General features: G+C 42.4%; 1 protein-coding gene across 5 annotated transcripts in view; it reads right to left on the reverse strand.

Annotated features, from left to right (window-relative positions):
* The window catches only part of FAM227B (family with sequence similarity 227 member B), a 411,735-nt gene that overhangs the window by 303,482 nt on the left and 83,101 nt on the right, over positions 1 to 25,152 (reverse strand). For all 5 annotated transcript variants that reach the window (XM_083183953.1, XM_083183951.1, XM_083183952.1 and 2 more), the window contains 3 exons: positions 21,088 to 21,189; positions 14,226 to 14,352; positions 10,635 to 10,748 (listed from right to left, as the gene is read on the reverse strand). In XM_083183953.1, the coding sequence (XP_083040079.1) occupies positions 10,635 to 10,748; positions 14,226 to 14,352; positions 21,088 to 21,189 (343 nt within the window). The remainder of the gene's footprint in view (positions 1 to 10,634; positions 10,749 to 14,225; positions 14,353 to 21,087; positions 21,190 to 25,152) is intronic.

A 25,152-nucleotide genomic window follows, 5' to 3' on the forward strand; every position in this document is an offset into this window, starting at 1 on the left:
ATACTTAAGATCGATAAGTGGCAATCAGAGATAAAATCTAGTCTTTTTGTGTGTAGTATTTTGCAAACAACCCCCCCCCCCCCCCCCGAGAACAATATAACCAACATTTATTTATTAACAGTTTCTTATATAGCGCACACATGTTCCACAGTGCTTTACAGTGAATATTTGAACATTCACATCCGTCCCTGCCCCACGGGAGCTTACAATCTATATTCCTTACCACATGTACACACACACACATTCACTCTTGGGTTAATTTTGTCGGGAGCCTATTAACCTACCAGAGGAAACCCACGCAACAGTTAGGACCATGGTGGGATTGGAACCCAGGATCTCAGCGCTGTGAGGCAGTAATGATAAGCATTACACCATATTCTGTGATATGTGATTATTGTACATCTAAATGATGGTACAAAAAGTTTTGTGGGTTTCATTCCAATGCATTGTGTAATTTTCCCGATTTATGTTACATTGATTTTGGTTATGGATAACAGATGAAAATATATCTATTAACAGTTCCTTTCTTTTTTTTTTTATTAGCCTTCGTCAAATGTCCAGTTGACCCCTCACCATTTTGGTATTACACAGATTGGTTTTGTTTTTTTTTAGATATTTTCAATTTTTTGTTAAAAAAAATCTCTTACAGCATATTGTAAATTGCCCTCATTTGGATGTAAAGTTTTAATCTTTAAAGATTTCTCTGCAACAGTTACACAATAAAGAAGGGAGTTTTCGGAAGTGTGCCGTTGGTTTCAGAATCACAACACCAAATTTACTTTACTGTATCTGGCAAAGCTTAAGGTGGAAGATAATGGTTGCACCCACGACTTCATTGATCCACCAGCTGCCAATACACATTTTGGTATAAGGATGAATGAAGCCCAATCCTCTAACAGATTATATAAAATATGCTCTCATAATAGTTGTAAGTGTTCTGTACTTTTAGTAACTACTAAGAAAAAAAAACCACAATTAAAGTTATAGAAGAAAGTTAAAATACATTGCTAGTTAATATTTGGAGTGGTGCTCCTCAATTTATTTAGTTTTTAATTGGCCATTTGTGTGTAGAACACACTTGAGCCTTAATTTATCTTCACTCCAAATGGGGCGAAATCGGCCCTGTTCCAATGTTTACGCACTCGCAAGGCCATTCGTTTCGGGAGGGAGGGCCGGGGGTGGACAGGGGCAGTTATGGTGATGGACAATGGGAATATCCAGTGTTTTATGGGCGACCGATTCCTGCCAATGGTGGACGTCAGTTGCTCGCCTGTATTGTTTTTGGTTTGCTCGCTGTCCCCGTCCCCTCTTCTCCCTTCCCTGGAATGACTCCAAAGCTCTATCATGTGCATTCCCTGCTTGCTGGGACAGGAGCAAACGCACAATCCTGTTAGCTAACTCTAATAACACATCGTAATAAGTTAGGTATCAGATAATTAGGTCTCAGACAACATATTCCACTTCTAGAAGAACACCTATACCTAATAAGTTCAAATTACTGTCCTGGAACATCAGGGGAAAGAGGAAATGAGTTGCCACACATATTAAGAGACTTCACCCAGATATAGTTACCTGCAGGAGACTCACTGGAAGGAGGGAGACCAAATATGCATTTTGTGAGCACCAAGGATAGGGCAATACGTGACAGCTAATTGTCATAAAAAGGTTAGGAGAGTAGCTGTCTTGTTTCATAAAGTTCAGCAATACACAGTTTTGCCAACCATAGTTAAACCGAAAGGTAGATATCTCATCTTAGATATGGTAATTTGGGGCATAAAATATACCCTGGTAAATATTTATGCCACAAACAATGCACCGCAGGTCTTTCTGGGTAGGCTCACAGATTTATTGGCACAGCATACTAATTACTCAATGGAAGATAGGCAGCCCCCACCGCAGTTGATGAATCAGACACTATGGAAACAGTATCAAACATTTAATACTACCCTGCAGCTTCTAGATATATGAAGATTACTTAATACTACTGATAAAAAAATCTACATTTTATTCAGCAGTACACCAATTATTACCCCCCTCCATTCTTTAATTTCTGTTCATGCTCTCATTACTTTATCTCTTACTCACTCTAATAGCTATAGAGGTCCAGGACAGTAGTGATTTCCTTCTTATTTATAGGTCTGAAAAGTTTAGGGAATTTTTGTTAACCAAATGGATGAATAACCAGGATGATAACATTGAAGTGTGGGACACATCAACATTATTTTGGGGGGCTTCCAAAGCTGTTATGAGGGGTCATATCATAGTCTATGTATCACTACAAAATAAAGAAGTTATAGCTACGTATAATTCATATAAAGCTCTATGAGGTGCTCTACATAATTATGTACGTAATCTTAATTCTACTTCCTATGATGTTTATAAGCATGCCAGGCAACAATTGGATACCAGTTTATTAAACAAAGCCAAGAAAGATGTAATCTATACAAAACATAGATGGGGTAATAAAGCCGGGAAACTATTGGCTTCTTTATCGAAACCTCAATCTGGACCTTATATTACAGCCATATGAGATCCTTTCACTGGAAATCTCCTCAAAACTACCCCAGAAATAGTTAATTGATTTGAAAACTTTAAAAAATATACAGGTTGAGTATCCCGTATCCGAATATCCGTTATCCGAATTATTCCGAAAACCATACTTTCCAGAAAGTGGAAAAAAAAAATTGTTTAGCTAAAAACTCACTGTGGACATATGTAACAGCACTACTGAGGACATGATATGTAACTGGCACTATATATGTACAAGAAAATGATTGCTTGGCATTCAAATTCAATATCTGAGATAGTACACAAATTTTGTTTCATGTTTTGAAACCTTGTTTTTTGAACAAATAAAATATATTTGTGTGTTTTTTATGTGGTAATAAAATATATTTGTGTTTATTTTATGTGTTTATACAGCATAAATGCAAGATACTTTAAAATACATCATTGAAATATAAAAATATTCCAAAATACGGAATAATCCGTTATCCAAAATTCTCCTGGTCCCGAGCATTTTGGATACGGGATACTCAACCTGTATATATATATATGAGGACTCACCTGTTGATCCAGCAAAACACATCAAATTATTTAAAGATTTAGATCTACTCACCGAATGACTATTTTAATATCACAGAAATACTTTCTGCAATATCTCATTTACACCTGTGTAAGTCACCTGGTCCTGACGGACTGACAAATGAGTACTATAAATGACTTCAGCATCAGGTAGCCCGAGCACTAGTGGAACTATTGAATGATAACATACAAAATCCCACGTCTATCTGACCAACACCACGATGATATCGATTGATAAGCCTCAAAGAGACCCCCAATAAGTATAATTAATAATAATGATGTAAAATTACTCGCTAAAATTATGGCGGACGGTCTACAACATATCCTACTGGACTTTCTTACTCCCCATCAATTGGGATTCGTCCATGGTCTGTATTTAGCTCGAGGTATTAGAATGGCATTAGCAGTAGTGGTGGCATCCCCATTGACCAAATCACATACTAATATCTTGTTAAGCTTTGATACTAGAAGGGATTTCGACACTGTCCTGTGGCCTCATCTCTATCCAATTTTTGGGAGAAGAGGTTTTGGCACATCTTTTATGGATTAAATATCTGATTGGTAACTGTAGTTCTGCTATGGAGATGCATCGGGGTACCCGTGACACATGTCCCCTTTCACCGTTGCTATTTAATCTCCCTACTGATCCTCTAAGATGCATTTTGGAAACATACAGTATAACGTTTTTAAAGGTATATCAGTAGGTTCAAGAGTGATTAAACACTGCATTTGCTGATGATATATTTTTGCATATCTCCAATCCAATTGTTTCTATAGATCATACAGTATTTTCCATTTATTAAAATGCTGTCAGGTTTTGCAATTAGGGATTGGGGAAAGGGGATAAATGGAAAAACCCGCACACAAGTTACACCAAAGGAATAACAAGTAATGTAGTTTTAATATGTGTATATAGTCCTAGATCCACAATATGAATAATTAAAGGTTTAAATCACTTCTGTGGAGGTGCACCCCTGAGAGTAGAAAGTGTACAGATTCAAAAAAGAAAAAAGTACTCTCCCTTGTTTGGGGGCACGCTTATCAATATGAGAAAAAAACTTTGATTTGTATTGGTTGTAAATTTTAAAATATAGCTTTTAATACTTTATATTTAAAAGGCTGTTAGTCGACATAAACATAGACAGATTACATAAAACATAGATGAGTGGTAGAGACAACTTTTTGAACTCAATGGATTTCTTCCAGCAATATGTGGCTGGTATAAATTAAAATGTGAATTTTTTATGGTATAAATCTACATATAGTTAGTTTGATGCACTAATTTTCGTTATATTTAAATGCTGGTAGCAAAATGGATGAGTGTATAATTAAACCTGGTCACTCCCAATAAATTGTATGGTGTGTGCTGCCAAATACAATATAAGAAAACAATTGTTCAATTTACGTCAAGTATTTGACGAATTTACATTTTCTAATGTGTGCAGACAAACAGGAAATGCAGTGGTAGCCACTATATACGGTCACAGTAATGCCTTATTAAGAGTGAGTGAGAAGATATATAAAGACTCCTCAGGCAAGGACAACACAACCACTGCTACAGTGTCGACTAACTGCTAGACTTGGGACTAGGACTAGTTAGTTGACACTGTAGCAGTGGTTGTGTTGTCCTTGCCTGAGGAGTCTTTATATATCTTCTCACTCACTCTTAATAAGGCATTACTGTGACCGTATATAGTGGCTACCACTGCATTTCCTGTTTGTCTGCACACATTAGAAAATTTATATTCGTCAAATACTTGACGTAACTTGAACAATTGTTTTCTTATATTGTATTTGGCAGCACACACCATACAATTTATTGGGAGTGACCAGATTTAATTATACACTCATCCATTTCGCTACCAGCATTTAAATATAACGAAAATTAGTGCATCAAACTAACTATATGTAGATTTATACCATAAAAAATTCACATTTGAATTTATACCAGCCACATATTACTGGAAGAACTCCAATGAGTTCAAAAAAGTGGTCTCTACCACTCATCTATGTTTTATGTAGTCTGTCTATGTTTATGTCGACTAACAGCCTTTTAAATATAAAGTATTAAAAGCTATATTTTAAAATTTACAACCAATACAAATCAAAGTTTTTTCTCATATTGATAAGCTTGCCCCCAAACAAAGGAGAGTACTTTTTTCTTTTTTGAGGTTTTGCAATTAATCAACCGTTTCTTCACTGACCATTTAGTTTCACCAAAAATACATTATTTAAATGGACCAAGGATCACTTGGATATTTAGGAGTTCAGATCCCCCATCAAAAGTCTACTTTATATAAATTAAATTATGCCCCCATTTTAAACAAATCTACGATGATCTTGAGAGTTGGAAAAACATATCCCTGTCCTATTTAGGACAAAACAATTTCATTAAAATGGTCTCTTTCCCCTGCTTGTGTGTGTTCTGGTTTGTCTATATTCTGGGAAATTCAATTGTAATTAAAATGCTGGTTCATATTATAACATTATATCAGCAAATGTCAAATACATGGACTCCTGTCTAGCATTACTACTATACCTTTATGGTATAGTACAGTATTGTCAATCTGCTTATATACGGATGTTTATCCCTTATGCAAAACTATGTGTACCTTATGCTTATATACTAAACCTGGGGTAGCCAACCCTAGTCCTCGAGAGCTACCAACAGTGCATATTTTGCAGGTCTCCTCACAGAATCACAAGTGAGCTAATTAGCTCCATCTGAGGATCTTTTAAAATGTGTCCGTGATTAATGAGTGCAGCTATGCAGCAGCTAGGTTGTCTGGAAAATGTGCACTGTTGGTAGCTCTCGAGGGCTAGGGTTGGCTACCACTGTACTAAACAAATGACAACTTAATATTATATTTTATGTATACATCTCTATTGTAAAAAATGCAGTGCTTCAATAAATAGAAGTTTTTGAAAAAAAAATCTCTAAGTTTTCTTTCTGCATGTTGGGAACCATAGCATTTGCTACATGATGGGCAGGCAGGGGTGGGCGCAGGGGACTCCCCAGTATTTTATGGGCATTCCCACAAAAACAATGGGCGTACCCCTGCAAATGCAGGCATGCCTGCTCAGGGCGGATGGCTAATGTCACATGATGTCAGCTCCTGCCTCCAATTCAGAAGAAAACGACTATATAAATGCATAGACTTACTTTTCATACCGAAGGGTGGCAAAATCATTGGGTGGTGTACGACCATCATATGATTTTTCCTTTGTGCGGCCGTATGCGAGCGGATGTGTAAGCATACACATCCACTTGCATGGTAGTGTGGGGATTCGGGTGGCGGGGGCATGCATGTTGTAGCAGAGAGAGTTACATATGGATGGGGTGTGTTCAAACTGAAATCTAAATTGCAGTGTATGAATAAAGCAGCCAGTATTTACTCTGCACAGAAACAAAATAACTTAACCCAAATCTATCTCTCTGCACGTTACATGTGCCCCACCTACAGTGCACATGGTTTTGTGATTATGATTAAAGTTGCGTTTTAAATATACTTATGAAATTCTAGAATAATATATGATGAAATGATAAAGGCTAAAGATGCAAAAAAGAAAAAAAGAACATAAAAATTATAAACCTGCAAATGGAGTGGACAAAGCATTCTAGTACACAAGGCAAGATAAATACTAGGACATGGAGTGCCCGATATAATGTGAACAATATAGGTATTTATTCACTGTGTTCAGAACTGCATTGAAGTGTATCTTGATCTAGCTGCGATTATGGGGCCTACACATAGCGATCCCCAGGCATTTTCTAAGCAATCAAAATGCGCCTACATCGCTGTGTGTGTAGGGGCATAGGGCCCAGACACATTGTTCAGCAGCACATTACTGTGCAGCACTGTGCTGAGTGATCTAGCATTGTTTAGAATGCTCATCTCCCCTCCTTTCCGCATGTGTAAGCTGCTTTGGCCCTAGCCTAGTCTAGTATTTGACCTTGTATTGTTTTCTACTGATCTGTCATTCCCTTATCTACATCTGTACCGGTCCATTCTTTTATTATACACTCTCAAAATATTTTCTGCAAGCAAGTACTAATGTGGAAATGAAGTTACACTAAACTAGCAAGGACAATTAGTTACCAAATATTTTTGAATCATGCTGCCCTTACTGCAAAAGTTTCTCATTGATAAAATCAGAAAACTATTAAATGAAATTGTGTTTATATCTCATCATTTGTGTCAGTAATGTGGTCATGGATAGGATTCACTTCTGTTTGTCCACAATTTGCCTATTACATTGGTCATATATAATTTGAATTGGTGATAGACCACCAATCCAGGGCGCCCCTGCAAGTCTCCCAAGGCCCCCCAGGCAGGGGGGCGCCACCACTAGGCAGCTTTAGGCATTTGCCTAGGGCGCAGGCCACTCGAGGGCGGGGGTGAGCAGCAGCAGCAGAGCTTCCGCCGGTGCCAAGGGGAGAAATCGGCTGGGAGCCTGGGACTGGAGCAGGTGAGTTAGCCATACCCCCACCCCTGGATAGCGCTGCCCGCACACCACTGACCCCCCTGCCCGTTCGGAACAGTGGCTATTGCTGCATCTCTAATTCCCCCTGTGGAGCGATATGGCATGCTGCGGCATCTCATCTCCCCCCCCCCGTGGAGCAAAGTGGCGGCGGCGGCAGCCGCATTGACCCCCATTGTGGAGAGGGTGAGCACCGGGGTGCCCCCCCCCACGCCTGGGGCACTCTGGCTTGTCGCACCGGCCCTGCCCCCAGAGTGCCACAGCATACAGTTTGTGAACCACTTGACAATGAGCCTAGTAAATCAGTTCCCAATTAGTGGTTGGATGGCATTTTTATCCCCCATTTCTGATATCCTTTGTTGCATCTGTGTCATGTTTCATTTTACTCCTGGTCTTGGTCTCCATTGCAGGAATGTCCAAACTTTTTGCCATATTAAAAAAAAAAAAGTTTGAACAGGAGCCACAATTTGTTTTACACATATTAGCCTCCCAGAAATTAGGAAAAGGTTCTTTATGGAGTAAATCTTATTGTAAGAATCACTGAAACTAATAAAAAATATCTTGTAATAAAACTTTTTTATGATTTTCAATTTAGACAATTTTGCTCACTGTTATAACATGCTGTATTTCGCGATCAATGGAGTTGTAACTTTGACTCCATTAAAATGCAATGGATGGATGGACAAAGTCAATAAGAAAATATACTAGATATTTAAGATAGTAATATACAATGGATACAAGTAAATAATGTAACATGAATCTGACAGAGAAAGATGTGCTGCAGTATCACAATTACAGTATGAACTCTATATTTTTTGGCTATGAAGCACAGCTAAATATAAGAAAGCTGTGGTCAGGGAGAAATTCAACAAAGCTGAGTAAAACAAAGTGAATTAGAAAAGCATTTAAACTGGCGTTACCTTTTCCGCAATTCACTCACAAACAGTGCAGTCATATTAGAATACAGGAGTCTTTGTACTCTGACATGGTCTCCAGATTTGTCTGTATGGCTGTTGCTCATGTCAAAGGAAGCCTCCTTGTTTGGGATTTGAATGGAAGGAGCAGAGACAGAATTCAGAGTATTCTCTGCAGGAAAGCGTGTACTTGGATCTTTGCCTTCTTAACTCTAAGAGGAGTCCAGAGGATTCTAAGTGCACGCCTACTGACTGGTCAGCCACTCCAGGGGTCAGGTGAATTTTGGAGTAGCAGGCAATATCTACCCAAATTTAACTCTCATGCTTTTTGGATGCCCCTGCTTTTCTGCATGACTGTCTGCTCTGCACTGACTGTGACTCAAGGTCAGACTGGCAAGCTAGCACGTATGGCAAATGCCAAAAGGATTGATGGCCTGATGTGGCCACCCATAGAGGACACCAGGGTTAGCAGAGCACTCTGTTCAGGTGCCCGACTCACATAGACAGGGGCTCAGGTGCCTGGCATAAAGAGACTTATGGGCGTGCTGTGAGGCCTGGCCCCCAGGAGCCCTTGTGAGGAGTGACCCCATCTGCTGGGGCTGTGAGACAGCCCCAATATGTCTCTGCCATAGTCTGTCTGACAATTACCTGGTAACTAAATATAATTTGATTCATATTCCCTCTTTGTTTATTAACCAAACCCACCTATCTGGGCCATTTATACAAGTTTCTGCTCTAGTATCTCGGCCTACTTCCAATTTTAATTTGAATTTAACAGTGGCAAACACAGGATTTTTAAAAGGCGGTTTCCATATTTTGATTGTATAATTGGCACCTTAGGTACAGAGGCACACAGAAGATTATCAAAAAAAGTTGTCGCAGACAGAGGCAGGTCAGAAAGGCTGGCACGGAAAGAAGATGGGAAGAGAATATGGGACAGCGAAAGGCAGAGGGGTTGGCAAAAAGGGAAAAAAGCAGAAGGCTGGCACAGAGGAGAAAAGTGCCTAGAGCAGTGGTTCCCAAACTGTGTGCCGTGGCTCCCTGGGGTGCCTCGGGACACATGCAGGGGTGCCGCGACTTGGTGGTCCAGGACCAACTCAAATTATTAATAGTTAATTATTTATGAGCAAAACCAGTGCTGCTGGCTGCCAATCATAGAATGTGTACAAACAGAAGCAAATCCTGCCGTTTACCACATAACTGCCGCTAAGAATCGCATATAAACCCAATCAAATTAATTTTTTTTGGACCTAGGGGTGCCGTAAAAAAAATTCTGATTCTCTAGGGTGCCGTGAATCAAAAAAGAATGGGAACCCCTGGCCGAGAGTCTGATATGGGCATAGAACAGAGAATGATTAAAATTAAAAAAAGTACAGGAAGAAACTTATCTTACCAGAAGATTACATGATATCAGGTGCAGGCAACAAACTTTGTGATGGCATGGCACTGGGGCATATACTAGCATGGCACTGTACCTGAATCACATGGACAGTCCCTCAACTTTCTAAGATCTCACAGGTACTATAAGCCACTGGGAGCCATTGCTGTGCTGGCCCCATGGATCATACAGAAGGGATGGAAAAAGCTCACAAGCCCTGGCCACTCTTACTAGAAGCTTCTTCAGCGTGTCCCCGGCTTCCCGCTGCGGAGTCCAACTCAAAGCCAGAGGGGGGGGGGGGGGTTTGAGAGGAGATGGGATGATACTGTGGCGCTGTGCACTTTGCGTGTGCAGTCTGTCCCCGGCTGCCCACTGCGGTGTCCAGCTTAAAGCCAGGGTGGAGCGGAGTAAAGGGGGGGACGGGACCACGGAGCTGAGCACTTTGCGTGTTCACCGGTCTCCAGCTGCCCGCCGCTGTGCACAGTTAAGAGGCAGCTCAGCAGAGCAGAGGGGGGACAGGACCCTGGCGCGGGCACTTTGTATACGGATATTAAGGATTTAATATGCAGCTGCATCCAGTGTGGCATGTGCAGCAAAGAATAGGGTCGGGGGGGGGGGGGGCGCATTTCTGGGTACTTGGAAACCCCCTGCGTGCGCCACTGTTTAATGTTGGAAACACAGGTCCACTTTAATTGTTTTTGATCTATCACACTGAACAAATTTATGTAAAAGAATAATGCATCTGTCTTACACAATTGCAGAATATTTAAACATACCGTACTGGCCACGCTCTTCAGATATGTTTATCTGTCCATTAGCGCTTTGATCTTCACTGTTTCCAAGCATACTTAAATCCCATCTCATCCATGAACAAGGCACAGGTTTTATACCTGCAATACAAATAAAATCGCAAATGTTCACAACAATATATGTATTTCGGACAGTTGCTACTTATTATACCCACAGTATGTATCTACAACTGCAGAACTGTAAATCATTATGAAAATAAAAGTAAATGTATACATTTATATTCTAGCATCAATTTTATTGTGAGCCAATTAACCTATGGGAATATTTTTGGATTGTCAAAGGAAACCGGAGTACCCGGAGTAAACTCACGCAAGCACAGGGGGAATATACAAACTCTGCACAGTTATTACAATGGTGGGAATTGAACCCATGACATTAGTGATGTTAGGCTGTAATGCTAACCATTACACCATCCGTAATGCATATTACATATTTATGCCATATTATGCCACAAACCATAATGCCTTTTACATATTATCCCACACGCCATAATTCCTATTGCATATTGTGCCACTTACCTACATGCTCATAGCCATGGGGGATTAACATGCTTGTAGCCACATGGGAGTTACATGCTCATAGCCATGGGGGATTTACATGCTCATAGCCACGGGGGAGTCACATGCTCATAGCCACGGGGGAATTTAGATGCTCATAGCTACCGGGGAAAAGCGGGCAGGAGGCAGCTTCCCAGCTCAGTGCTGCTACCCCCTGGGAGAGGGAATATTGGGAGTAAAGCAGGGGAGAAGTGTGTGGGGGGGGGTGAGCTTGGGTGCAGAGGATTGGTGGGGAGATGAGGAAGCATCCCTACTCTGTGCTGCTGGCATGGGGGAAACGGAGCTTAGGTATGGAGGCTTGGTTGGAAGAGGAGGCAGCTTCCCGGTCACCGCTGCTGACATTGGGGGAAGGGGGGCAATGGAGCTGGGGTGTGGAGAGGATGCAGCTTCCCCACTTGGAGCTGTTGCCAGCAGGAGGTGGAGGGGAGAGTAGGAGTGGACTGATTGAGAAGTGGGCAGTTTCCCAGTATGGCGCTGCCGGGTGGCACATGGAAGGGGAGCGGAGCTTTGAGGCGGAGGCTTGGTGGGGAGAGGAAGCAGAGGGTTATCAAAATAGACATTGTGGTGGCTGTATGTTCCTCCCCCAGAAGACCAAGGCGCACTCAGCACACAGCTAGTTATGGCCTGTATTAACATATAGTGGTGCAGAACACTTATTATAAAAAGAAACACATTTATAAGGACAGCAAATGTTCTACCTTAATTAAAAATGGCATTGTCCCCCTTTCCTAATGACTGAAATTACTAAAATGCTGAGAATTCCCCTGCTGCCGCCAGCTTCCCTCCCCTCCTCTAGTGAACGGTCAGTGAGTTTGAAACTCACTCCCGGGGTTTGCGCATGCGCATATTCGTGTATGCACAGACCCGAACATTAGGAAAGGGGCCAAATTAGACAATAATTTTCATAAGGCAAAGCTATTTATAAATGGAATGCTTCAGAAAAAGTCTACGATACAATAGGTTACATAGATGTACATATAGATATACATTCAGAAATTGAATATTAATATTATCAAAGGTTCAAATGCTACAGTTCTGAGAATTTTTTAATGAAAATCCTATTTATTTGTTATTCACCATCTGTGAGGCCTTTTTACAAGGTTATTTCTCTTTGGTACAGATGCCCTTTTCTTTTATATACTATGTACCCAAGAGTCTCAAGGCAAACTTAATGCTAAAGACTTGTTCTGTAGACACAGATCTTTCTCTACAACAGTTTCTTACCAGACTCAGTATCAGACAATTTTACATCACAACAAGGTGTAGCATTATTTTGGCAAATTGTATTATTGCACCAAATAGACCAGAGGTAACCAATCGTATGCAGGATTGGATGGACCAATGGTATGCAGGAATGGATGAAACAATGGTAACCAATGGTGTGCTGGAAATAATACTGAGGAGCACTGGCATTAAGCTCACACATAGCAGCAGTGTGACTTGTGGCACTGGCAATCTGTGGTTGATTATGGATTGACATTCTTCATTATGCTTGAAAAGTATTACCTTATCCTCTACCAGGTTAGTCTTCCTCTATTGTCTTTCCAGTCCACACACCCTTTGCATGAGCTTATTATCACTGTATTAATGTAACTATCCTAATTACCATGTACTTTTCCTAAATTGTCTTGTACTGCAATTCGTTATTTGTTTTTTGCTCATTTATGTATTGTTAGGCGCTGCAGAACCTTTGTGGCACTTTATAAATAAAGGCTAATAATAATAATAATAATAATAATAATAATAATTCAGGTTGGTTTGCTAATGGACAAAACCATGTGCACTGCAGGTGTTGCAAATGCAATTTTATATTTGTTTGAGTTATTTTTTTTTTTCTGTGCAGGGTAGATACCAGCAGCTTTATTTTTACATTTCAATATAGATATTAGTTTGAAGTACACACCCCACCCAAATGTAACTCTCTCTGCACGTTACATCAGCCCCACCTGCATTGCATATGGTTTTGTCTATTAGAAAACTAAGGGGGATATTCAATCTGTGTCGATTTTATTTTCCTCTGCGAGTATTTTACTTGTTCGTTTTGCTCGACAGATTATATTAGCTCGACGAAGCGAGATCTCGGGTATTCAATGTGCCAATCATGCGAGACCACTCCCGTCGAGGTTGTAACAATGTTGCGAGTTGTGGGCGTCACTTTTTCCCGTTTCCCGCCTCGACATCTTCCCGTTTCCCGCCACGTGTGAGCGAGCGAGTTTGAGGAGGAAGTGTATGCTGTACGTGGGTGTAGCAGAAATACTGTATTGCTTGCATTTTGCTGCGGAAGAAGCCAGCAAGAATAAAGTTATGACCCCTTCCTAAAATGATTTTAGACACTCTTAACAAGTAGTTCACAAAATAGATAACAATAGTAGACTATTACATATAGGTATATATCACAAATCTGTTATACGGACCAAAATAAATACATAATATTAAAATCACGCCACACAAGCCTGGCGAGACTTGCAAGACGAGAACTGGTGAAACTGACGTCGAGAAAACCAAAAACAGAAAAGATTGCATAGGTTACGAGAAAAGTCGACGAAAATGTGTGGACAAAATGCTCGATAATGCGAGCTTTTGTGCCCTCGACAGTCGACCAAATCGAAAAAATATGAAAAACGGGACAATAAAAAAATCGAGAAAAAATGCAGATTGAATAATCGAGGACGAGAAACCTAAGGATTCTGGGCGAGATAACATAAAAACTCGCGATTTCACAAAACTCGACAGACATTGAATACCCCCCTAAATGTGCTTTGTAAACCAACCTGAATCACCCCCTGAATTCAATTTAATGTCATCCCCATTTAAGAAATGCTTACTTTAAAACTTCAAATTTGCCATCATATGCTTTAATTCAGTAAGTCCTAAAGGCATGATTACAAAAGGAAATAGAAAGTCTAGCTACGTTTTCATAACCAGTTATTTCTTCTCTAAATTAAACCACAATGTACTCAATGTTTAAATTGGAGTTTGTAGACAATTATTTGTACTTACCAGAGAGCCACTGGAAAATGAGGTCTACTATTTCACTTTTGAATTCTCCATTAAATTGTGCATGAGACTCTGGAAATGCTTTGTAAAATGCAGTAAATACAGCTTGTGACAAGAAGTCTGGATAGATCTGCCAGAAAACAATTTTTTGTTACTGGAACCTGTTAATATTTTCAAGAAATCTAAGAAAAAGAAATGCAGATTATCCAAGTAAACTAAGAATCAAAAAGAAAAACTTGGAAGTTAAAAATGACATATTTTTTGGATTTGTAGAATTGCCCAAATCTGCTGTAAACAGCAGATTGGTATACATAGCAATAACAAATGTCACTAACATCATTTTTTTGCGAAATTTTTTAAATGGGATTATATAAATTTTAAGTTTTTTTTTTTTTAACAGCAGTACAAATTGACAAAGCTCACAACTCAACATAAGTACAATATACATTTTTGTGAATACAAAACAGATACATTTTATATTAATATTAAAAGTAAGAAATGTTAAGAATGAAACAAGTCAGATTTCTAGAAAGCATACCAGATCTTTATAACTATAGAAAAGTGTCAGCTAAAGTTTTGTACATAAATACAATATCGAAAAATAAAACTGGGGGAAGGAAAATTGGAAGTGTAATCTGGTAGCTGGAAGGTCTTTGGCAAAACAATCTAGGATGCTGAATTAGGATCCTATTTTTCTACAGTATAAGTAAATAGGGGAACACAGGGATTAAAGGGAAATATGAAAACAAACATTTTTTTCAGTGAAGTGGTAAAACAAAGAAATAGGCCACCAGCAGAGGAAGTAGAGACAAATATGGTTGTTAATTTAAACATGATCACATTATCCTTCATATAAAAAGCGAAGGCTCAGATAATGGATATAACAGGGCAGTACGGACGGTGTAATGGTTAGCATTACTGCCTCACAGCAGTGAGGTCATGGGTTCAATTACCACCATGGTTCTAACTGTGCTGAGTTTGTATATTCTCCCTGTACTTGCGTGGGTTTCCTCCGGGTACTCCAGTTTATTCCCACAATCCAAAAATATATATATATATAAATAAACATATTTATAACAATGTAACTACTTTGAAATGTAATGTAATTAAAGGTTCCAAGTGTTACATTCCAGCTGGACTTTATTATCTCAAAATCAGCGGCATTACACAGATCTCCAGCGGTGATCACCTCCACATAAAGTGACAGGACATCAGGTCAGGGATACTTTACAACAAAGGGGGCAGATGTTCTATGTAGTGTTATATATTAATGTATAGGATGTTTGGTAAATGGCAAGGGCTCTATGTGCCTCTGTCTATATCAGCGCTGTGATTTACAAGATAGCATGCCGATATGCCAGGCAATGTATGAATGGTCAGTAAAATTGACCATTACAATACCTGCAGCTATCAATTTCAACAGACACAAGTGTCCCTGGCTGTGACGGCTAGTGGGCTCCAGGCTGTGCATGGGAGATCTCATGATAGTAGTAAGATCTCACTAATGTCTACAGAGCGGATCGTGAAGAGGGACACAGTGGGGGTCTGGTGCTAGTGCCGGTACTTGTGTATTATAACGGCGCCCGATTTCATCCAAATCGCATCCGATATCGCATCCGATTTATCGGCCGACTTGATCTGCGATGCGATTTTGCGTCCGATTTTCGGCCGATTTTTTTGCAGATTTTGGCCATTTCCTGATGATTTGCATGTTATTCCATCCTTGCACACCCCCAGGTACTATGCGATGGTATGCGATGTGATTTTCGGGAAAATGCCCCTGATTGTACAATTAAATATCGCATAGCAACGCATGCCAGCAAGTGGCATGCGATGCGATGTGATTTGCAATGTTAAATGCACCCCCATTGTTAACGCCACCCCCACTATCAACGCCAACCCGAAGCGTGGCGAGCGCAGCGAGCCCGCGAGGGGCGGCGGTACGCGTCCTCCGACCTTTTCATACCCCCACTATCCACGGGCGCCGTAATAATACACAAGTACCCTAGTGCCTCCTGTTTTGCCTCTGTAAAGATGTAGGAAGAGCTTCAGTGGAATGTGCCATACCACTATAGTACATCTCCTCAGGTGCCCACACAGTTCATGTTTTGTAGGTCGCCTGTGAATTTTTTAAATGTGACAGTCGGTCACATACAGTGCATCTGCAGGGTGAACTGGAAAACATGAACTGTTTGAGGTCCAGAGGACCAAGTTTGGGGACCTCTGCTTCACACCATAGATGGCTGCCAATGGTGGAGAAGACCTAAGGTAAGGGGCAGGTCCCTCAGCCAGTGGGTTCCACCCTGCTCTCTGCAATGGGCCATCCATCTGACATTGCTCAAAATGGTCTGTGGGGTGCCCAGGGGATAACTCATTGCTGCCTGGGCAGAAGTTGGCTTCTTAGTCCTAAGGGGCCCCAGTGCAATGCACCTGCTGCACCAGTAGTAGTTCCGCCTCTGCTTTGAGAGCATTATACACTATATTACCCTCATTATACACTTTATTGACCACGCAAAGCTGAGATAATTATACTATCTCTTGACCTTAGAGTGACTGCATACACTGTTTTACATATAACCAAATTGTGCTGTGGTGCTCATACTTCACCTCTATTCTACCGCTGAGTGACATTGCTGCTTTATAACTGCATATAAATTAATGCAGCATATTAACATGAAGGTGATATCGGTTCTATTTGTAATATAACTCTGCTTGTATTTGGCTTAGCAACATTGTTGGCACATTAACACCTTGCTTTAGATTGTGATATGAGTGATAAAAGAACAACTCAAGATATACTACTGGACTGAAATTTGACTAACAAAGAATTCCTTTGGGCTGATGTATTAAGCCTGGAGAAGAGATAAAATGGAGACTAAGTGGAGATAATGTGAAAGTAGATAAAGCACCAGCCAATCGGCTGTGATTGAAAGTGGCTGGTGGTTTATCTTTTTTCACTTTGGGGGAGATTCTCTAAACTAAAAATGCGGTCAAACCCCCGTTATTGGGATGCTCTAAGCATCCCCCAACGGGTTACCGCGGCGGGGGGCATCGCCAGAAAAATCTGGTGATGCCCCATAGAAGCCTATGGGCTTCTAACGCGACCCCCCCCCCGCCCCGCCCCGACCCCCGCCGCCCCGCATCGCCCCCTCACCTGTGTCCGGGCAGCACAGAGCTGTGCTGCCCGGACCTGTGACCTCCTCCTCCCTGCACTGTACATCCTCTTCTGGGTGCAGGGAGGAGGAGAGCCAGTCCCCCCCCCGCTGCAGCAGCAGCACAGTGCCGGGTAAGGGAGGGAGGGGGGAGCCGCCAGGTCCCGATGGGACACGCTGACTCACCGCAAAAGACAGCTCTTAACGCAAGAGCTGTCCTTTGCCATAATTATAGCACATGTTAGAGCATATGCGATAATTATGTATGCGATGGGCGGCGATGTGCGGCGGATGTGCAGCGCTGTGTGCTGAGCGAACCGAGCGATTCAGTGTCACTCCGCATAAGACATTAGTGAGCCTAGGATAAGATCACTCTACAAAACACTATTTGTAGCAATGATCTAAAGAAATAATAACACACTTTATAAAATGAGTGAAAACTTCAAAACATATCATGGAACTTATTAAACATGACACATTGTTAGTGATGATTGATCATTTCAAAATTATTTTCACTTATTTATCAAAATGTATTTAATAGCTATTTTCTACCATACAGTATATAAAATAAACTTATAGTATACTGTAAGATGTAAAATTCCTAGATATTGTACACATTTGATCACAAACAGGGCCGGCGCCACCACTAGGCAAACCTAGGCATTTGCCTAGGGCGCCGGCCACTGGAGGGCGGAAAATGCCGCCCGGGTACCTGTACCTGTCTATTTAAACCTGGCGGCGGAGGCAGCGGGGGTCCCTGCAGTCTATTAAAAATCACGAGCGCTATCCGCCGGGCTATGCGGAAGCGCTTCTATTGTGAAAACTCTGGCAGCACGGCGCACGCTGATCTCAGCCAATCAGCGTTCTGCCAGTGTTTTCACACTAGAAGCGCTTCCGCATAGCCCGGCGGATAGCGCTCGTGATTTTTAATAGACTGCAGGGACCCCCGCTGCCTCCGCCGCCAGGTTTGATTAGAGAGAGCGCCGAACGAAAGGTACCCCGACCCCTACCTACCCCCCCCCCCCCCCGGCACCGGGGCGCCCCCAGCCCGACTCGCCTGGGGCGCTCCGGTGCCTTGCACCGGCCCTGATCACAAACATATAACTTACTGACTGTTCTACAATAACTGTTATACTCAACGGAGTAACTACAGGGTGCTTAGACTAGAAAATGTCGAGGGGCCCACAAGGTGAAGGGGACCCATCCCGAAATCAGTTACTAAATGCAGTAGACTGCAGCACTCTGGAAGCAGCAGCTTGTATTCGGTATGAAATACCGACGGTCAAGATCCCGACGGTCAAAATACCAACAGCTTTTGACCGACGGTCAAAATCCCGACAAGGTCAAAATCCCGACATTTAAAATCCTGAAAAGGTCAAAATATCGACAAGGTCAAAATACCGACATTTAAAATCCCGTCAAAGTCAAAATACCGACATATAGAATGTAGACAGGTGAACAGGTCAACATGACTTTCGGTCGACAGGTCAACATGGGTTTTTTACCCGAATGTTGACACAGTCGACATGGACACAGTTGGAAGTCGACCGCAGCCCCTCGCATCGCTTGCTTCACTCGCGATGCTTCGGGCGCGGTGCCTCGCTGCGCCCGGCACACTATTTTATTCTCCCACCATGCCCTAGTGGATGGTAGGGCATGGAATACCGCCTGTCGGCACATGTCGGGTCAAAAAACAATGAAAAAACCCATGTCGACCGAAAGTCATGTTGACTTTTTCCCCTGTCTACATTCTATATGTCGGTATTTTGACCTTGTCGGTATTTTAAATGTCGGTATTTTGACCTTGTCGGGATTTTAAATGTCGGTATTTTGACCTTGTCGGTATTTTAACCTCGTCAGGATTTTGACCTTGTCTGGATTTAGACCATTGGTCAATGGTTGTCGGGATTTTGACCATCAGGATTTTGACTGCATCCCCTCAGCTTCTACTTCCTGTAAAAGCCCGCTCAGAGACTCCTCTGTAACTAGCCAATGGGAGTCTGGTAACAGGATGATACATGGAGGAGAACTGAAGCTGAGTTCTGCATCCCATGTACAGCCACAGCTGTGAAACACAGCACTACATTCCCAGGGGTTAAAATAAGAGGTCCACATTGATAGTTAAGCAGGAGCCCAAAAGCATATAGTTACTCCACTGGATTTTCTTGTTAAACTTCAGTATGAATGTATTTTATAAATGACGTAGGTAAATTACAAGTATTTCATTACAGTAATTACATTTTAATAGGCAGCAAACTGTAGGTGTCAAAAAGAAGTGGGGAGGGCAAGGGGGCAGAAAAAGTGTCCCTCCCCCAAACTTGAACTTGGCTGAGAAACCTCCTCTCTTCCCACAGCCCTTGTTTACCCGTCTCCAGGCCCCCTACAGTGTGATATGGGACCATTTTCTCACCTCCCACTTCATATGTTCAGTGTTGAACTGGCCCATAGGGGCACTGGGAAACCACTGGTGGGCCCCCTGCACAGGACTTTGGTGTATTTTCTACAGTGCATTACTGCTAATATGGAACATTATCATGCATACTCTAGAAATATTGGTACTTGTGTAGTTTCACGGCGCCAGCATGGCACCGTGCATCCGAGTCCCCTTGCGAGGCTCCCTTCACTCGCCCACACTGCGGGCTCTGTGGCTCGCTATGCTCGCCACACTATCTAATATGAACTCCATGCCAACATGGATATTGGGGGTATGAACTATCCATGTTGGCATGGAGTTAAGTTACTTTATTTTAGATAGTTTGTGGCGAGCGTACAACCCAGAAGTAGCACGGCACCAGAAACTACACAAGTACCGAAATATTTACTATAAGCCCTGTACCATGGAGCGATTTAAGCCAGTATTTCTGGCTAAATGGTCACTGAGCAACCATATCGCCTGTGTTTTTTGTGTGTTGTGAGTGATAAATTGCTCAGAGCGCGCTCCCTTAATGGTCGCTGAAGCATGCTTCTTCAATTATGGCAAAAAAATCACTGGTGTACAATGCACTGCGCACCATCGACCAGCGGTTTTTAGTCAAAATAGAATAGAGGTTAAAAAAACATTTTCAAGACACAATTGCTTGCAATTTTCACCCAAAATCAGTGGTAACTAAGTAAAATGGTACACTGAGAAATATGGTCGCTGAGCAATATATTGCTGAGAGATAGTAAGCCACCAAATTGAGCAACCAAATTGCATTTTGTGTACACACCTTTATTTTACTATACGATTTAATCTCTAATGGTTAGCCAAGCTTCTGTGGCAGCTGGCCACACCCACTTTAGAGAAAGGCAACACCCCTAAAGAGGAACCATATAATTTCATTCATCGATGGGCCCTTCATGCCCCAGTCTGACACTGCATATGTTCCTCCCCTCTTCCACCTCAGCTCCCCTTTGATGTTTTCTGACCCCTTCCTCGTGGTAACTCTGGATATTGGTAAGAAGAAATTCTATTTATTGTGTCTTAAACTCAATAAATAATACATTTATTGTCTTGTATTACACTAGTAGTTGTATTCCCCTTTGTGTCTTCTATGGCGTTTTTAACATAAATGTGGACAGTTATGTGTGTAGATAGATAGATAGAGAGACAGATAGGAAATCAGTTAGGTAGTATAGTGTGTAAGCCCAGCTGTCTCTGCTGAGGGGGTAACAGTCCAGGATTCAGAGGCACCAAAATGAAATTATACCTTAGCCCCCTCAAACTAAATTACCTTGAAAAAAGAGTCTCTAACATCATGTGGAACACTGCAGAACAGGGTAACAAAGGTGTCCGAGATGCATTCAAAGAGATGGTTTTGCTCATCTTGCTGAGGCTAATAAAAAGATAGCAATAATGTATTACAAAAATAGTTAAAACAAAACAGTTGCCATGCAATGTACATATTATTTCTGTATTTGGACACATGTAACTAGACAGGATGTGGGGACTTGAGCTCAGGACAGCAGGTACAGACTCAGTGTAAAATAAACTGCTCAAAAGAATAAGGGAACACTTAAACAACACAATGTAACTCCAAGTCAATCACACTTGTGTGAAATCAAACTGTCCACTTAGGAAGCAACACTGATTGACAATCCATTTCACATGCTGTTGTGCAAATTGAATAGACAACAGGTGGAAATTATAGGCAATTAGCAAGACACCCCCAATAAAGGAGTTGTTCTGCAGGTGGTGACCACAGACCACTTCTCAGCTCCTATGCTTTCTGGCTGATGTTTTGGTCACTTTTGAAAGCTGGAGGTGCTTTCACTCTAGTGGTAGCAAGAGATGGAGTCTACAACCCACACAAGTGGCTCAGGTAGTGCAGCTCATCCAGGATTGCACATCAATGCGAGCTGTGGCAAAAATGTTTGCTGTGTCTATCAGCGTAGTGTCCAGAGCATGTAGGCACTACCAAGAGACAGGCCAATACATCAGGAGACGTGGAGGAGGCTGTAGGAGGGCAACAACCCAGCAGCAGGACCACTACCTCCACCTTTGTGCACGGAGGAATAGGAAAAACACTGCCCGAGCCCTGCAAAATGACCTCCAACAGGCCACAAATGTGCATGTGTCTACTCAAACTCAGAAACAGACTCCATGAGGGCCCGACATCCACAGGTGGGGGTTGTGATTACAGCCCAACATCATGCAGGATGTTTGGCATTTGCCAGAGAACACCAAGATTGGCAAATTCGCCACTGGCACCCTGTGCTCTTCACAGATGAAAGCAGGTTCACACTGAGCATATGTGAGAGACGTGACAGAGTCTGGAGATGCCAAGGAAAATGTTCTGCTGCCTGCAACATCCTTCAGCATGACTGGTTTGGCAGTGGGTCAGTAATGGTGTGGGGTGTCATTTTTTGGGGGGCCGCACAGCCCTCCATGTGCTCGCCAGAGGTAGCCTGACTACCTGAGAGGAGATCCTCAGACCCCTTGTGAGACCATATGCTGGTGCGGTTGGCCCTGGGTTCCTCCTAATGCAAGACAATGCTAGACCTCATGTGGCTGGAGTGTGTCAGCAGTTCCTGCAAGACAAAGGCATTGATGCTATGGACTGGGCCGCCCGTTCCCCAGACCTGAATCCAATTGAGCACATCTGGGAGATAAGGTCTCACTCCATCCACCGACGCCACGTTGCACCACAGATGGTCCAGGAGTTGGCGGATGCTTTAGACCAGGTCTGGGAGGAGATCCCTCAGGAGACCATCCGCCACCTCATCAGGAGTATGCCCAGGCATTGTAGGGAGGTCATACAGGCACGTGGAGGCCACACACTACTGAGCCTCATTTTGACTTGTTTTAAGGCCATTACATCAAAGTTGGATCAGCCTGTAGTGTGTTTTTCCACTTTAATTTTGAGTGTGACTTTAAATCCAGACCTCCATGGGTTAATAAATTTGATTTCCATTGATAATTTTTGTGCGATTTTGTTGTCAGCACATTCAACAATGTAAAGAACAAAGAATATTTCATTCATTCAGATCTAGGATGTGTTACAGTATGTTAGTGTTCCCTTTATTTTTTTGAGCAGTGTAGTTGCAGAAGAGGACAGGGAATGACACGCATTGACTGGACTGAAAATTACAAATCACACTCAATAATCCCCAAAAGCAGCCCTGTTTGCAAATGAATAAGGGTCTGTGGCTGGTGAAAACACACAGATTTTACTGAACCTGTGTCTTTCAGGAGAAATTTTATTTATTTTGGGTGGCAAATTTCTCTTCCGATGTATCTTTGCAGGTAATTGGTAACCTAAATGTAACTATAGAATCCCACTCGGGGGTCGATCTTATTGGGTTCGGACGATTCGCGAGTACGAATCATCACGGCACCGGGCACACTTGACGGTGGGCTGAATTCACTTAAAAGCGCTCGCACCTCCATAGGGGTGAATTCAGCCCAACGAAGGGTGCGAGATCGGGTTGAATCAAGTGCCTTTTCCAGTGTTTAAATGCATGAAAACGGCACCCGGAAGGCACCTCGCATACCTCGTACCTAATAGAGTCAACCCCTAAGTATTCTTATAATATATTTTCTGCTAATAAGGTAAACAGAACAACCAGGCCATTATAATCAATAGATACTTAAGCAGAGCCCATCATGGTCAATAATCACAAGAGAGATAAGTATATCATAATGATGTCATTTGGCACACCCCTTCCTCAAGTTCATTGGTTCAATCATCAGTTCATCACAGTGGGAGTCATTAAAAGAATATGTGAATACCATTCTTCTAGCCATAGCCGGACACATAGGCAAATCTAGGGGGTGGTCCGGGGGTGCACAGGACCATCCATTAGCCCATTTTGTAGCTGAGGCATAGGGCTTTCCAACGAGCCCAGCCCCGTGTCTCTAGCCCCCTGGGAACAGGAGATACGGACAGGCAAAGCTGGAACGTTTTCCCTATAGGATAACATGGGACCCGCTAATTCCAACCCCCATCCAGTTCAATGGCTGCCAGTTCCCCCTTCGGCATCACTGAAGCTCGAGGTTGATCTCAGTCTAACATAAATCGCTGGGCCTTCAATCTGATACCAGGCTGGATCCATATGGGTTAATTGTTTCCAGGGATATTGAGGTTAAACCGTTTTTTTTTTTTTCATTTCTTAAATGTAATTTCATGACTGTTTATGTTCTTTGAGGGCAGATTTCTCCGGAACCAAACAGCTCAGTTTCACTGGACCAAAATCATTCGAAGCCAACTCAAAAGTTCTTCAATATGATACTGGTCTCATGTAAATGGGTCAGTTGGTTCCGAAGATATAGCTGGTTGGTTAAAGGGGGGTAGGGAGAAGGTAGTGGTTGTCTCTCCCCCTCACACCAGAAAATGCAGGTGTGTAAGGGGTCAGCCTGGGAATGACCTGTATGATCCTGGGACCATATTGCATTTTCTGTTGTGAAAGGGGTATTATTTTAAACAGTCGTGACCTGCAGTGCTCTGAATACAGCCGGGCAGCCCCCTGCTCTCTGCCCAGCTGTCAATGACTGTCCCCCCTGCAGCTTCCGCTCCAATTCTTCCCCCCACTTTCACCTCAGCCCGCCCCCCCCCTTTTAATCATGTGGTGCCGGCGCCCGGCGTGCTCCCCCGACGTCACGCACAACAACAGCGCGCACAATATTTCCAATGTCCATTCGGCTAGAGGGGACACCAGGAGGGGAGTGGTAGCGTGCTCTGCGCTGTGCTCTGCTCCTCTCCCCATAGAAGCAGCTGCACCGCTCTCCATCTCTCCCTGCAGCCCTGCAGCAGCAGTGAAGGCTCATATAAAAATTAACAGTAAGTGGCACTTTTGGGGGCATTAAGGGATGCTATAAGTGGCGGTATGTGGGGGCATTACGCATAATGTGTGGCTTAATGTGTAAGGGGCATTACGGTGTGCAGCATCATGTGTAAGCGGCATTATGTGTGCAGCATTATGTGTAAGGGACATTATGTGTGCAGCATCATGTGTAATGGGTACTATGGTGCGTGGCATAATGTCTAATGGGTACTATGGTGTGCGGCATCATGTCTAATGGGTACTATGGTGTGCGGCATCATGTGTAATGGGTACTATGGTGTGCGGCATCATGTGTAATGGGTTCTATGGTGTGCGGCATCATGTGTAATGGGTACTATGGTGCCATCAAGCAAGAACCCCCTAGCACTGAGCACGAAGGTAAGCAGCACTTATGTGGCAAATATGTAATGGGCATTATGGTTTGTTATATAGTATGTAATGGGCATTATAGTGTGTGGCCTTATGTGTAATTGGCATTACGGCGTGTGGCTTTATGTGTAATGGGTATTACGGAG

Source organism: Crinia signifera, chromosome 4 (assembly GCF_055691185.1).
Source record: "Crinia signifera chromosome 4, ASM5569118v1, whole genome shotgun sequence".
Classification (NCBI taxonomy): Eukaryota; Metazoa; Chordata; class Amphibia; order Anura; family Myobatrachidae; genus Crinia; species Crinia signifera.